General features: G+C 30.4%; 1 protein-coding gene across 14 annotated transcripts in view; it reads left to right on the top strand.

The window, feature by feature from the left end:
* Positions 1–16,011, top strand: part of LOC146998209 (uncharacterized) — a 32,304-nt gene extending 16,293 nt beyond the window's left edge. For 2 of the 14 annotated variants that reach the window (XR_015040368.1, XR_015040370.1), the window contains 4 exons: positions 1,897–1,939; positions 11,215–11,295; positions 14,635–14,727; positions 15,621–16,011. Coding sequence is in view for 6 of the 14 variants with exons in the window: in XM_085813646.1 (XP_085669772.1) it covers positions 5,399–5,548; positions 11,215–11,295; positions 15,621–15,950 (561 nt within the window). In the remaining 8 variants the exon portion in view is untranslated. Of the gene's footprint in view, positions 1–1,896; positions 1,940–5,398; positions 5,549–11,214; positions 11,296–14,634; positions 14,732–15,620 lie in introns of those variants that run through there. The other 12 variants (XM_085813650.1, XM_085813649.1, XR_015040373.1 and 9 more) reach the window with 7 other exon arrangements.
* Positions 16,012–16,996: the final 985 nt, after the last annotated feature.

Below are 16,996 nucleotides of genomic sequence, written 5' to 3'. Positions count from 1 at the left end.
TCAGGAATTTTTACTCATTATATCTTGATGTGTAAAATCATGTTGTTCAAATGCCATATTACTTTTTCACAGGAAAGTAATTTTATTGATCTAACATCTGCATAAATCAAACTTTTTTTAAGAATGATTACAGTTTCTAAGCTAACTTAAAATTTTCAGATTTAGAAAATATATGTTTAATGTAGCATTTGTTTTCCATGGAATAGAAAAGGTTTTCAAAATGTTCAGTTGTTAGAGGGAAATAATATAAATGATATTGTCCTGATATAGTTTCAGCTGGAAATGAAACTGAATTTTCGGATAGTGAAGATTTCATTTAAGAATTCTAATAAAACTGGTTAATGTAAATCCTCTGCATTTAAGAATTCTAATAAAACTGATTAATCTAAATCCTCTGCATTTAAGAATTCTAATAAAACTGATTAATGTAAATCCTATGATTAATGTAGGTATTCTTCTGTTATCAGGACCAGATTCAGAAATGTGTGTTTATATGCATGCATTTTTAAATGTAGGCGCTCGTGTGTGCATGTGTATATTCTTTATGTATGTATGTGTATACTTATACACGTACATATATATGCACATACATGCATATACACATGCTTACATATCTACAGTGGAACCTCGAGATACAAGTTTAATTCGTTCCAGCATACGAATTTCTCGTATCTAGAAACAAGCTTCCCCATTGAGGAAATTCAGTTAACCCGTTCCAGACCCCAAAAAATATCAACATTTTAATATCAAGTCAATTTTTCCTAATACATAACACTGGTAAATAATATAACAATAGTTTAACTTTGTTACCAACATTTTAACTCCTTCTCATTAATCCACACTAACAACAGCTTCTCAACATCTAGGAGTACTGTTATGGTGCTTGGAAGCAACGATAATTCCTTTCGCTACATCAGGTCTCTTAATTTCTTCCTGCTTCTTCAGAATAGTATAGATTTTCGATGTTGAAAGGCCACAAGTCTTTGCCAATTCCATCACGATGCTTATGTTTATCTATGATTTCTTTCTTGATATCGACGGCCATGGCCTCCTTATTTTTCTTTGCAGCACTATCTGAGGCAACAGTCTTCTTGCGAGCCATCTTGAAATAATTATTTTCACGTTAAATGTCAAAACAATTAATTTACAAGTGCACAAACATGTGTATAAAAGAACAGAGTGATCTGATGAGGGGATTCCCTGAGTTGGGAAATGACGCCACCCATACCAACAGCCTGGCTCATTGCTTGTTACTCGAGTCAATGCTCGTATTTTGCTCATACTTTCCTCGTATCTCGAGGTTTCATTGTACATTTCTGAATCCCATCCTAATAACAGAGGAGTAGAGTACCTTTGCCAGTATTGCAACAGAGCTAGAATGAATTATTGTGTTAAATATGTGGAAAATGCATGCTTAAAGTACTGTTATTTTCTAAAAATATTCTGTATGTCTATTTTTTACAAGAAGAAAAAATAGCTAAAAGCTGTTAATTTATTTATTAGTCCAAATTGGCTTTGTCCCTAAAGAACTATTGTTTTTGTTTTGCATTGGTTCACTATAAATATCTGTTTCACTTTTCAAACTGTTCCTACCAAATGTTAGAGTCCCTAGTGTGGGATTAATACTCTCTATCTTAGTGCCCTCTATAACCTATGTTAGGGTTAACTTGTATAACCTACAAGAATTGCCAGTTTAGGCGAGATATCTAGGTAGTCATCATAATGCATACCTTATTTTTTATTATTTTTAAATTAAATTGAAAGTAATAAACTAGTTTTCAAGAATGAAGTTAAACTAGATTTGCATTCAACTCTGGTTTATTGTGTTAATGATGTTTTGCTGTAACAAATATGAATTTTTTGTTTAAGTATAATAATTTAAAATGTTTTTCCTAGAGAATGAAGTACTGCCAGTAAATCGTATTGGATATGTTGCAAGGTAATTTTCTATTCTACATTAACTCAATCTTTATGTCCTGTTACAGATTTTGGCAGCTCATTAATAATCTTACACATATTGAATACGAATAACTTTGACAATTACCGGTATTTTCAATAGTATAAAATTAGGCAAGAAAGGAGCTTTAGCTTAGCACCGATTTTAAATACAACTCTCTTAATTTCAAAGGTGATGCTGTACACACAGGTCCTGTGTAATAGAAGGATCGCCAATGGTCCAGCAGTAAAGTCGCTGAACACTGGTAGTTCGGTTCGACGTTCGAATCCTGCGAATGGTCTGGCTGCATGGCCGTTTCCGTGGTTTTCCCCATGTGTAACATGTATACGAGGCAGTTTCCCTTAGAATATCCTTCACAAAGGCATTCCTCACATTAGGCAGATAGCCCTATTGTGCTTTGCAGTAATCAAATAACCAAACCAAACCTGTTACAGATGTATTTTTATGTTACTAAAATAGTAAAACCTAAAACTAAACTGGGTATTACAAACAGCCCTTAGAGAGCCATGGCTGGCAGTGCCATGATATCTACTTTTTAGATGGTGAGCTCTGTGGTGTTTGTGCATAAGTAGTCAGCTTGTTGCAGGCCCCCCGGTATTAAGTCCCCAATGGAACTTGGTACTAATTTTATCGACCCATTCAAGGGATGAAAGGCTGTTTCAACCTTGCCCAGCCTGGGAATCAAACGCCAGACCCCTGGTGCTGCTGCGTGACGCACTAGCTACTGTGCTACCGAGCCTCCCTAAAATAGTAAATGTATGAAAATTATTATAAAAAATTCAAAATATCAGGCTGCTTTTCCGTTTCGTCGTCCCAAATCTTGTCAAGGAGACTTTATTGGCGACAACACACAGTATACACATAAAAAATGTTAACAAATGTTAGTTCTAAGAAATTTTTATTTTAAAGGCATAAACATTTTAATATTGTTTAAAATTTTGTAAAATGATAATAAATAAAGACAATAAATTTGTAGAAAGACATTAATTTGTATTTGTAAAAAGAGATTAATTAAAGAATTTACTATGCTTTCATGGTGCAACATTCTGATTCGCCGTTTCATATCACGTGACCCCAAGTGATCTCATCTCATGTTAATTCTCTCAGTAATTTTCTACATTAATTTCAAATTAAATCTGAATTTGGAATACTAGTTTAAATGCAAGGATTATTTCATTTTGTATGAATGGCGTATTCAGAAATTATGTAAAACTGCAGTGCTTTACTTCGCTAGTGCATTCTCATTAGAATTCATGAATTTAACCCTTGATTTTGCCTTTTCTATATTTTTGGGTGAGCATGTGGTTGCATCCTAATTGATTTAATTACCGCGAATGGCCTTAGGACATAAAATTGAACTATCTGGTAAAAATTCTATGTAATTGTATCCCAGTATTGAAAGAAACATTCAGTCTGATAGAAATAGCTAGCTGTGACGTGTTTTGAAAATGAAACGTAAAAGGTGACCAGCGAGGATATTCTGTTTGGCATTGGTTGTACCATTTTGGGCGACCTTTATCACTTGCACCGGCAAAATGGAAAAGTACCAATATTGGTTTGATGAAGGTAAAATATAATTGAATTTAATAAGTTGGAAATACTGTCTGTCTTTCCATGAGTTAAAAAATAATTTCAAATAAAATTTCTTTTTTTCAGTTTTTCATGTTATTTGTTTAATGTTATTGTAATCTGATTTATCATATTTAGTCACATATTCCATCCCTCTTTGCACTATAGTATATAATTCAAAGGACTTATCAGTTTCAGCAATATTTTTTTTACCAGTATACATTTTTACCATAACTCTGTTTCTAAATCATATCCTGAAAAATTAAGGAGTAAAGTACACAAAGAAGGAAAATATGCAAGTAAATAATGGCATTTAGTGTTGTTTATGTGTCTAATATTTGTACTAGATTGTAAAAGTTATAAAATTCTATTATCTTTTTTAAATTATTCTTTTTTAAATTGAGGTGCTTCTTTGCACCCAAATGGTTAAAGCCTTTCAGAACTGGTACTTTGATCTAACTTCTATTCATAATAAATAATCCAGCTGCATACAGTTTACTCAATTTCTGCCATGTGTAAGGTAAACAGTATTAGCTTTTTTTAAATATTACTTTTACAACTATTCCATCAGGTAGATTTCTTTCATATTTTGTCTTAATTGAGTCATCCTGCTAATTAAGAATTTATTAAAGTTAATATGTTAAGTTTTTGTGTGTATAATTCATTTTAAGTATGTGCAAGCAAATGCGTACATTAACAGTTACATAGAATTGTGTTTTGGGTATCAAATTCAGAAATTTTTGGGCTGTTTTTAGAAGATTTATTAATGATTTATACTACATTAATATTGGTAAAAAAATTCTGTGGCTTTTATATGAGAGTATATATTTTAAAATAGCTGCATGATATGGTAGAGGTAAAAAGCTTCATGTGGATCATAAATTAATATTATGTGGGAATTTTTCATTTATTTAATAAAGAAAATATTCAAGGCACAATTAAATGTTTTTCACTGGATTATTTACATACAAAGTTTGCAGCAAATATTTCCTGCAACAGAAGTGACAATTTTTATTTTGCCAAGACAGGAAATTTAGTTAGTGAAAGCAGTAACCCTATTTTGAGATGTTAAACAGAAAGGCAAATTTTTGAATTTAAATTGATTTTTGAAGGAAGACTTCATTTAGTCTTGCTATCATTCTACGTGGCTTTTAACTTTTTTATGGTATTTATAATTTTATTGTTATTCAGTTTCTGTTTGCTTAGAATGCACACGAATGTAGACTTGAAATATTTTGTATTGCAAACTGAGATGCCATTGTTATCATAATTAAAGATTTGTGTTCTGATTTTGGAGGAATTTACTGATAATGCTTTTGATTCTGTATTGGTTTCTGGTTTATTGAAATGTGTAAAATAGCCTGTTAATGCATATACGTATGTTAATGACATGTATATGTTTATGAAGTGTTCTGTAATATGTATATAGTGTTGTGATTAGTTTTCTGCTTACTCTTTATTTAAGAAAAAGTTATCTGTAAGAAGAAAGTGAATATTCTTTACTACATGTAGGAGTAAAATTGAAAAGGCTAATGCAATATAATTAATACAAAATTAAGTTTTTTCTTGTGAACTTAAATACAAACATAGCCATTAAAGACTTAACCTTGCAGTTCTAAACAAATCTTTAGGTATTTTTTACTTGAAATTATAGGCATTGTGTAAGGTATATAATTGAAGTTTGCTGTGTGATAGTATGAACTGAAATTTTTAATTACTGAAATGTAAATTTTTAAATATGAAATATTCAGTGCGTTTTATATGCATCTTTTAATACTTCAGCTATATTTAAAAACTGAAAACATCTGAAGTGTGAAATTATTACAATTTTTTCTTTTTTTTCTTTTTTTTTTTTTTTTTTTTTGTTAATAGCTGTTCTCAAAACATTGGGTGGCAAAGAATTCACTTTTACAAAAATCGAGCAGGATATTAAAGACAGCGAACTATAGAACAAATATGGCGAAGCTGAATGAGATCTATGTTGAATTTTATTTGAAAAAAATTATGCTCTTCAGATTTAATGTTAGTTTTCATTGTTTAATAGTAATTGCAGTTTTCAAATACCTGTAAAATAAACCTAATTTTTAAATTAATTTTTTGTGTATTTCTTTTGCAAGTATTACAGTTCATAATACTTCAAACAACTTGAAATTTGATACTTGTTAATTTATGTGGGATATGTTCATAATAATTTTATAATTTAAATAACTCATTGTCATCATATGAGCATAATCTAAAATGCACAGCATTTGACAACAAATTAATAAAAAATTAGCCAACTTCTAATTGCTTTCTTTTGTCCAGTTGCCTCTTTTTAAATCATTTAATAGCATAAAGCTATTTGATGAAAAAAAAATAATTGGTTTGTCCACATCAACATGTACATTTATAATGATGTTATAGAAAAAGTCACATGAAATAAATATTTAAAAACTTCGATATTCCTAAACAAATTAACTTTTTAAAATTTTATCTGGTATATAAGATAAAATAAAGAACATATTTAGGTAATTTTGAATTTGCATAATTTTATGAACTTATTTATGAAATTAACAGTTACATTGTAAAAGGGAACTTTTTAAAAATACCTCGATAAAGCATTTCTTTTGTAGAGGTGAACTTTTAGTACTGATCTAATATATTTATAAGATTTTAAACTGAGAAAGACAACAATAATAGATTACAATACATTGCAAGATTGACTGATAAATGTAAAATTTTTACATATCATAATTATGTGTGTAATTAAAGCAGAAGTTACTCGATTAACTTGCATGTAAATTAATATTTTCTTTAACATGTTTGGGATAAACTAAATTTTAATCAATAAATATGTATATATTTGTGTATTATCTGAAGATATGAATGAAATATTTGTGACATTAAACATTAATCTTCAAGGAAAATAATAAAAAGTCAACTTGTAACTATTGGAAAAGGAAAGTTTTCTACAATTTCCTGGTTTATATTTAACAATTTTAAAATTTAGCACACTCATTCAAATAATCTAAACGTATGATGTTTTCTTTTGCGCTACAGTCGTTTACTGAATTTGGTAATTAACTATATTGTACTTTAGATAGAAATTAACGTAGATATTCTCTGTATTTTACAGTACAAAAACTTATATATTTGATAATAATTGACCTAAATCTTCCCTATGTTTTCTTTGCATATACAAATGACTTTGGTAAAAATTTAGTCCGATGTCTTCTCCTCTTTACTGTGTATAAGTGCACATTTTTGGTAAAAAATTTGCATAAATTTCCAATTATCTATTTACTGCATTTTTTGTAAAATGTGCTTATTTTAATCTCGTATTTTTTATACAAATCTATGCAAAAATGTTCTGCATATTATGATTAAAAGATAAAATGTTAATTTGATATCAAATTTTTACATATCCACCTTTTAGGTATGTACAGCAATATGGAATATATATAACTGGAAAATTTAAATGCAAAAAAATTAATTTCTATTCAAAAATTATGTAACACTTAAAGGCTGAAGATCACTTTTAATATTTCATTTCAAAGTGACTACAAAATATGCAATAAATTTTGTAAACCCGAGTTCTATGTTTTAAATCAATTAATGCTATCGTTCATTTACATGGCATAAGAAAATGTCCTTTTGAAAAGCAAATAATTTATTTAAAGTGTTATTTAGTAATAATGAATTTAGTAAACAAAAATGCAAATGAACGATAGCATTAATTGATTTAAAACATAGAATTGATGTTTACAAAATTTATTGCATATTTTGTAGACACTTTGAAATGAAATATTAAAGTGATTTTCAGCCTTTAAGTGTCACGTAATTTTTGAATAGAATTTTTTTTTTTTTTTTCATTTACTAGTGCATTTCAATTTTCCAGTTATATATATTCCATATTGCTGTACATAACTAAAAGGCAGATATGTAAGAATTTGATATAAAAATGATTTTACCTTTTAATCATAGCATGCAGAAAGTTTTTGCATAGATTTATATAAAAAATATGAGATTAAAATAAGTACATTTTACGAAAAATGCAGTGAAAAGGTAATTGGAGATTTATGCAAATTTTTTACCAAAAAAAAATGTGCATTTATACACAGTAAAGTGGAGAAGACGTCGGATTAAATTTTTACCAGTCATTCGCATATGCAAAGAAAACATAGGGAAGATTTAGGTCAATTACTATCAAATATATACGTTTTTGTACCGTAAAATACGGGGAATATCTACCTTAATTTTTGCCTAATATTTACGTATATTATACGTAAAAGTTGCGAATGAACAGCAGTCTCTCGCGTAAATATACCTACATTTTACGTAAAAGTTACTATAATATTATGTAAATATTTAGTAATTGCCACTGGACACTTTTTATGATATTTTTACGTTCAACTTGAACGTTTTTTCAGGGGCGTAGCTAGAGGGGGGGCATCTGTCCCCGGGCGCAGAATCCAAGGGGCGCCAAACTGATGTTACGACATTTTAGAATTAAATGTTTTCCATCTTTGGCAAGCAGTAGGGGGCGCGAAATCTTCAGTTGTCCCTGGGCGCTGAAAACCCTAGCTATGACTCTGCGTATTTTTCTCGTGCAATTTACGAATGCATGCTTCCTGGGTAAGATTAGCTAAATAAGTATAGCCAAAGCTATCAAGGTTCAATTAGAGTTGCCCCTTAACTTATTTTACTACGAAGCTTAACAAGGGCCTGAGTACGGCCGAGCGTAAATACAGCTTTGAGAGAGAGCGGCCAAAAAGGCAGACGCGCGTAGTTCAGAAACTGATTCTCTCTCTGTCTCAGTAAGTAACTTCGTGGTTTAAATACCGCTCCTCATTAAATATTCAGCAAATTCCAAAACTACGTTCTGGCCGGAAGTAGTAAGTTGAAGTTAAGAATTTGACAGGAAAGGAACTTTAACTTAAAATTTAACTGTTAATAAAATTAACATAATTCTTACAAGGTTAAAAAAGCGAGAAACTGCAGCAAGATCTTACCAAAACATGAACTAAAGCGATGCATCTCTAACAGCGTTTGCGTTGCAAATCTAACAGCGTTTTTTGCAAATAAATTGACTTTTTCCCTTTCATACACAGAAGTGAGCGAAACGAATTGAGTTTGCGCAAATGTAGAAGCTTTACGGGGATCAGCATGGCCTGGTTTGACTGCAATTCCCAGTAAGAGGTTCATATTCAGGGTTTGTACCACGTACCTCGTCTTGATTGGTGGTTGCCATATCGTTGGGCTCGGCTTCGAATCTCGGAGAAGTATTTGTAACTTAACAGTTTTTGCGCGGCGTGGTGGCATTTAAAAGCAAGCGGGAGTAAGCCGAAAGTCTTTTGAATTGTTTGGTGTTAGGGAAAGACGTGTGGGTGTCCTTCGGACTCGTCCTCTAAGGTATTCTATCTTGAAGTGACATTTGATACAAACTTCTCATTAATGCTTCCTTTTTGTGCCATTAAAACGAAAGTCGCTTTACTTACAAATTCATTGAAAAGAACAACTTCTCTCACGTGAGGCATTCTCCCGCATTACTTGAAATTTTGGAATATAGTCATAACAGAAAAACTAGTGCTTTACGCAGCTTCAGTTTGAGGGCAGCATCTTACAACACATATGAGGAAATGCATTTGATCAATAGAGTATATTGAACTTAGTTCTTTTTGTAATAACTATTTGTTTGTATGTAATCGTAAAACGTGCACGTATTTTGTAACATGCTCTATTAACCTTTCGCAACTGTTTAGTAATATGAACCTATAGTAATATCAAACAAACGAGAAATGCAATTCATGAGTTAATTATGCCATAACAAACCGCTGTAATTAATAGGATAGCATCAAAAACGTGTAACATAATATGTAAAAATGTCTATGTGTACATGTCTCTTGCCACCTTTTGTAAAATTGTCAAAAATGCTACCTTGCCTGCTGGCTAAAACCACGGATAGAATTAGCAGATATCAGATGACATCTGCCAAGATGATAAATATATGGAGAGATTTGTCAAGTCTTAGGATAGTGTTTCCGGGGGATTCGCTTTCAAAACTGAAACGAAACCAGAAAAGTCTTACTGCTACCTATAAGGTGACCAAGGTCCAGATGGAATACTGCACCCTTCTCACCACGATAAAATGCGTGGATTTGTTCTGATGTTACTGTTATACAAGTGATATAAGTAACCACAACAACCTTTGAATTTGTTCAGTTTGATTACAGCAAAGCAAATGAAGGCTGTCTGCCTAAGGGAACTAGCTAGAATCTATGCATACGCCTGGAACTGAATGCAGCTATAGTGTCTCACCTATTAGCTTGTATCCTCCTTATTGGGCGGGAGGCACTGTTCCACCAAAAGAGTCGCAATTTGCGATTTTCAACACACCAGCCCGAAGTCCTTGCTAACATACAATCCTAATGGGAAGGCGGCCTTCTCAACAAACCATGCAGGATTTGAAGGCATTCGAACCGTCGTCATTGATAAATGTCTGATAGATGTAAAGCAGGAACCCAGCTCGTGTTTTTATACCTTCGGAGCCGAGGCTGCAGATCCTAGCCAGCACACTAGTCAACCCTCGGGTGGGGGGGGGGAAGAAATGCCTATGAAAAACTTTCTAGGGAAAACTGGCTCGTATTCACGTTACATACATGAGTAAAACGTCCATGCAATCAGTTTATTTGGCGGGATTCAAAGCAGGTCTTACTACCAGTATTTAGCGACTGTGCAGCTCATTCAGCCATCTTATATTTTGTAACTAAGGCCTCTTGAACATTCAAAAGTCCTGGAGGCCAATAAAGCTGCTAAGACGGCTTTCCGTTTACGATTTAAAAAAAATCTTGCATTCTTTAAAAAGGACTGAAAGCTTCAGATTTTAAATTACGTCCAAAGGGGCATTTTTTTAACATTTTGTGTGTTACCTTTATTTATTAAATATCACATTCTTCGCACTTAAACCATAAAAACATTCAACAGCAATCTCGCAAAATAATTTTAAAATGAACATATCTTTAGAATTTCCAATACAGAGTCTCGCGAGCTGGAGATATATATATATATATATATTTTTTTTCACCTTTGAAATCGTTTACTTTGTTAATCAAAAATTCGTTGAAGTATTAGAAAATATTAAATAATAAAGCAAATAATAAAACCAATTTCAAATTCAAATTAGGGCTTCCACATGCCCATATTCTATGGAAGATTACCTTATTCAAATTTTGTTGGCTCTAGGTACCGTTGTTTTATTACAATGCGAGAAACATACATACATTCATGCAGATTCTTCATTATTTAATTTCTTTAAATATAATGTTTGGCAGCAATTTGAAATGAAACATATCGGGAATATGCAAAATGCAAAATATATGCAAAATGCCAAAACGAAATTAACAGTCCTTCTGGGAGAATTGCCCCTTTGGACTAAAAAAAAACCCAGCTATTTAAAAAAAATAATAAGTTTTGATTTTCTGATGACAAACTGAAAACTATTGTATTATTAAATATTCCAGGTAATTCATGCAGATAACTATTTAATGAGAATTCATTTTCAATCAAAGACCAAGCATAAAATTTTAGTACCTTGTCCCATTCTACATAGGTTCTATATTCCTAATACTTGTGCCACAGCAAATTGTCAAATTTATCTGCCCCTTGTCTTTTTTTTAAACTGTAGCACAATAAAATACTTTTTTTTTCAGGAGGCGTTACATGATAGTTCAAAATTATCAGATTTTTATAACTGCAAGAAGTTCCCGAAGATGCTGTTAATGTCCAAAAAGGTAATTTTATTTTCTACTCTGTTTTAAATTAGAAACTATACATAGTCCGGATTTTTGAAAATTCCAGATATTCAGTTGACTTTATATGCTATATACATGTATTTATTTTATGCTAAATATGTATTTACTGACAAATATACGTATATGCCAATATATAATATGTACATCAAATGTTTATTTCTTTTAATGCAAATAAGAAAATTAAAAAAAAAAAAAAAAAACAGTATTTATTTCTAAAAAATGTAAGGCATGTTTTTTTCAGACTTAATTAAATAGTAAAATTCGTTTATGTCTAAACATTTTTATTTCAACTGAAACAAAACGACTTTTTATATGTAAGCCATAAAACCTGAATGTTTGATGCATTTTTATTTTATAATATGAAAATTAAGCAATATTGCCGTATATTTGTGGCAGCGCCTATCATATTTAAAAATTAACTTATTTTATTAACAGATAATAGAATGCACAATTAAAAAACAGCTTCCCCTCCCTTCTATTGCGGGAGAAAACCTAATTCGACGGGTTATTTTTATTTATTTATTTCCCCCTTCTAAGAAAACTTGTCAGGCATACTTTCAAAATTGTCGAAATATATACTAATTTAAACGATAATTCTAAAATGATTCATGGATTAATTCATATACATCAACTCAATAGTTAGAAAGTTAAACTAATGACATTTACTTATTACTTTTCAAGATTATTGCCTTTTCATTTCAATTAGTTATTATATCTTCTCCTAGTGATATTAAAATGAGTGAGGATCTGATGAAGTAATGTTCAAAATAATATAATTGTTTACATTAGCAAAAGCTATTGTTGTATCAAACAAGTCTTATAAACCTTTTCTTATCCACAGTCCTTTAAAGTAGGAAAGAAATGTAACCTGATTTTAATAAACTCATATGAATTCATTTTCTGGTTTAGATAGGATTTAAAGACTCAGGTAACACAGCTTGTTTACATTTTCAATAACTAAGTTATGTGAACACTGTTAGAGGTGTAGCCAGAGTTCTTGCTGCCTCACTCAGTGCACAATAAAAAGTCTATAAAATGTCAAAATGATATACATAAAAACAAAATATCTGGGTTTATTTTTGAAATAAAACATTAATTCTAATACCGTAAAGTACTATTTTGTTTGTTTTCCTTATACACAAAATCATTAATAGTATTCTAAAAGTTTGATTTACTACTCTATCAGCTGATTTGTAGACAGTATGGTACAATTTCTCAGTCTTAGGTGTTTTTTAATCCATTTGTACTTTGCAAAATTCTTCTCGCAACAGTCATGAAAAAAATTTACAGATGTATATCAGTATTTGGAACTGCATTCTGAAATTTTATGAACTGCAGAAGTTCAAAGTTACCATCCTTCCACCTGCCTTCGAAAACACTACCGCAAAGAATCCAGTAAATGTAAACGCTGCAAAAGCACAAAGCTGGTAGAATTCTCTTGCGGCCTCCTCGCTTTCTTTCACTGCTGTTCAAAATTTATTTGCATGTGTCATTTTTTCTCAATTTATTATTATTTTGTCTGATTTCCGTGCTATGTTTCCTAAAAGTGATTTTAAAGTGTTTGCAAAGAAAATTTACAAAACTGCATACTCGAGTACTTGTCTTGGCATGAAATTAAGCATAATGGTTGAGATACAGTCAAAGAACTATTAAATTGCGTTTAAAGAATGTTTCCTTCTAAGATAATATGTTGCCGAAAATTTTCTTAACGGAACAGTTTTTGGAACAATTTTGAGAAAATGGGGGAAGGCCAAATTGATTTCAGTAACTAATATTTACTTTATGTAAATTTTACTTACGTATGCTTAATATTATATTTCTTGCTGCTCATTCAGAGTCGTACCTAGGGTTTTCAGCGCCCAGGGACAACTGAAGATTTCGCGCCTCCTACTGCTTCCCAAGGATGGAAACCATTTAATTATAAAATGCCGTAACATCAGTTTGGCGCCCTTTGGATCCTGCGCCCGGGGACAGATGCCCCTTGCCCCCTCTAACTACGCCCCTGCGCTCATTTTAATTTATATGCCCTAAATACCATGTTTAACAGGCTGTTTACTTACAAATGCTTAATATCATGCTTTTTCTCCGAACATTAATGCACATCCCCTAAATATTACCCACCAGCGGCAAAGTCGCTGAGCACTGGTAGTTCGGTCCAGAGTTTGAATCGCATGAAGGAGCTGGCTGCATGGACATTTTTTGTGGTTTTCTCCATGTGTAACGTGTATACGAACCAGTTTGCCTTACAAAGACCTCCATGGAGGCATCCTTCCCATTAGGCAGATTTTTGATGGCATGTCAGCAACTAAAGGACAAATAAAGGCTTTGAAAAGCTGTCAGAATTTTATCGAAGCTGTCGAAATTATGCTTGGCAGTAGATTGGATCAAGCTCTGAATACAAAAACAGGTCAATTTGAAACCAAAATTGTAAAAGAAACATTTCAGTATGTTTCAGTCATAAAAACAATTGAAATGGTTTTGTCTAATAGCCATGTAAGAAATTGTATAGAAACTGAAACAATTTCTAATGATAGACATTTAAAAAACAGTTTTCATCTTTTTATGTCCCAAGAATTTTGAAATATGTGGAAACAAAACGCCCTGATCTTCTGGTACCAAGTATTGCTGATTTCAGTGGTAAAAATCTTTAAAAATTCAACTAGGATTATAAATGATAGAATTTAATTAGGATTATAAATGATAGAATACTTTAAAACTTTTCTTTGTTTACTTTTTAATTACCTAGAGTAAAGTAATTTTGCATCTATTACTCACATTGGTCTTTATTCTTAAATGGCTTATAGTTTTTTCCTTCTGGCTCTTAAGGATAAGCGGTAAATGCATGTGCCTCTAGTGCCAAAGGCCTTTTTAATGATATTTTTGTAATCATTATGTAATAAACGTGTATATATATATATATATATAGATAGATAGATAGATGGCCTAAAAGCATTAGTTTTGCTCACAGAACTTTTGCTCAGCTAAAATTATTGGAAAGAAAGAGGGAAAAAGGTTTTATTCATTATTAATGAGTAAATATTTGGCATAAGTCTATGCATAAAAAATAATTTCATATGCTTAGCTATAAAATTCTTTTCATAGGATAATATTTTTAGTTTGCAGTGTATGTATATGTAAATAAGCTATTGATACTATATGTAAGTGAGCTGAGCTGCATATACTTTGAAATTTGCTACATATTCTATCTTGAAAGGTTCATGTGTGATATTTATATAGTTTCAATTAATTATTACATTTCACATGCAATTTTTATCCACTATATGTCTTTTATATATACTTTTATTTTTATTTTTGTAGGGTAAAGGCAAAGCAAGTATTTTAGCATAAGGTTGTTGTTTGAAAAAAAAAAAAAAAAAAATCCAAATTCTGCACTTTTAATATTTGCTAAATGTAAGTATTGAGGAATTTTGATATGCTTTGCACTAACTTTCATTTTAAGAGGGCAGATTATATTAAAATGAGTCATTTTACAGCAGTGAATGTATTTGGCCTCATGTGGCTAAAATTCATCTTCTCAGGCTGCTTTCGACTATTGTACCCACAGATGATGCATGGTCATTTAGCTAATTTCTGTAGAATTGGAATTGCATTGATTTGAATGTCACCTACTTACTAGCAAATATTTTGAGAGAATAAGATGGTTTGTAATATGTGTGATGCCTTTATATGATCTAAATCTAAAGCATGACACTAATCGTATATATGCATGTATATACAGTGAACATAGATTTTTTTTTTTTTTTTTTTTTTTTTTTTTTAAAAAAACTTGTAAAGTGATGGAAAAATTGCTTCAAGGTGAAATTCAAAAGATACACTTCCAGCCAGACTATAGCGATCATGAAATCAAGAACAAACATCTTTACAATAACAATAGTTTATTATGAACAACAATAGTTTATTATGAAGGGATGATACTTGTTTTCATAAGGAAAAGACAGACTAATTCTCCATATAGTTTGTTCTTTTTACATTTTTATGTACATTATTTATTACATTTTTCATTAAGAAGCAACGCACAGATAGACTATCCTATTTTATATTTGCATCAATATAATATTTACATATTCCTATATGTATTTATACTGCATTTTTACAGAAACTAAAAGCAAAAGACCTCTATGTGAATAAAATTACTAGGAATTACTTATTTTTGAAAGAAGAAAAAATTTTCTGGTGATATTTTTTAATTGGAAAGATAAACTTTCTAGTATGGCTCATTGGTATTTGACTTGTCCTAATAGATAGGTAATGGATGTATTCTTAATAAAGAAATTTATTTTCAGGGAATAGAAGACATGGAATCTCTTGGACCAGCTCAGAATAAACAGCCCATTATAGTGTGTATTACAAGTTCATTCTATATTAAAGCAGTAAATCACTTAAAAGCATGCCCAAATCATGCCATGAAGGCATTTGACATTCTATTTAAAACTAATTTTGTATTTAGCGTTCAATATGCACATACATCAACAAATTTTTATAATTTTGTGGCAAGCCTTTTGTATAATGTCAGCACTCATAGAGCTTGTGTGGACTCTTTAAATACATGTTTGAGTCTGAATTTATTGCATTTTGTACATGCATTACATTTCATATTTTTAATGTCCTTTTAGTGTCATATTTTCCATTTTTATATATGTACATATATTTCCTAATAAAGAGTTTTTCATGCAATGCTTGTTTTCACTTATATTTAAAATACTTCGTTCATTAAAATTATTATAATTCTGCAGTTATGGTAATGATTCCTATTCAGATTTAATCAATAAATGAAATACATAATAATTTTCAGCAGAATTATGAAAAATGAATTTTTAGCTTACATATGTGAGCTATAATCCATATTATTTCACTTTAAAATTTACTTTATTTTTCCCAAATGAGACTTGGAATTAGCATATATAAAAATAAGTTATAGTCTAAAAGTATATGTAAGCATTTATTCACCTGTAATGATTAATGTATAGGAATTTGTATGCATATAACTTCTCAAAAATAGAAAGCGTAACAAGCTAACTGAAGATTTTAGACTTTATTCATAATTTGGGGTAATAATTAATTTTAAGCTCTTCATAATTATGTAATAAGAAATAGAAACATTTCTTTTGCAATATTTTGTGCAATACATGAAGCTAAAAACAATAGCATGAGAGTATTTTATGGTTACTTATTTTCTGAATCTCATACATTAAAAATAAAGCTGAATAGTTTTCATGTAAGGGAAATTAAATTCGCATTTGTTTCTTACTTCAATGTATATTAAAATTTATTATTCGATTTTTTATGCATATTACGCTCAAGTAGACAAACTACTAGTAACATCAATTCACAAATTGTATTAATATAGTCACTTATAAGTAGCATTTTAAGAAGTTAAATCTATCAGATTATGATACAGGTTTACTGACACATATATATATGATCAGCTGTTCTAACACATTCAAATTTTCATTATAAAATTTGTCAAGAACTATTTTTAATAAATTACTTTTCCAACTAGAATGATTATTTAATGGAAAATTTAGCTTACAATTTACATGATTACGTGCCCAAATCTTGTGAATAAGCATAATTTGCTTTTTTAAATTAAAATATGTATACAAAATTTAGAATGTATATCACTATATATATATATATATATATGATTCATCTAAAATGA

The sequence above is a fragment of the Stegodyphus dumicola genome, chromosome 3, assembly GCF_044657685.1.
Source record: "Stegodyphus dumicola isolate Sdum_Otavi_A_Nest chromosome 3, ASM4465768v1".
NCBI lineage: Eukaryota > Metazoa > Arthropoda > Arachnida > Araneae > Eresidae > Stegodyphus > Stegodyphus dumicola.
This window is presented reverse-complemented; position numbering and strand designations above follow the sequence as displayed.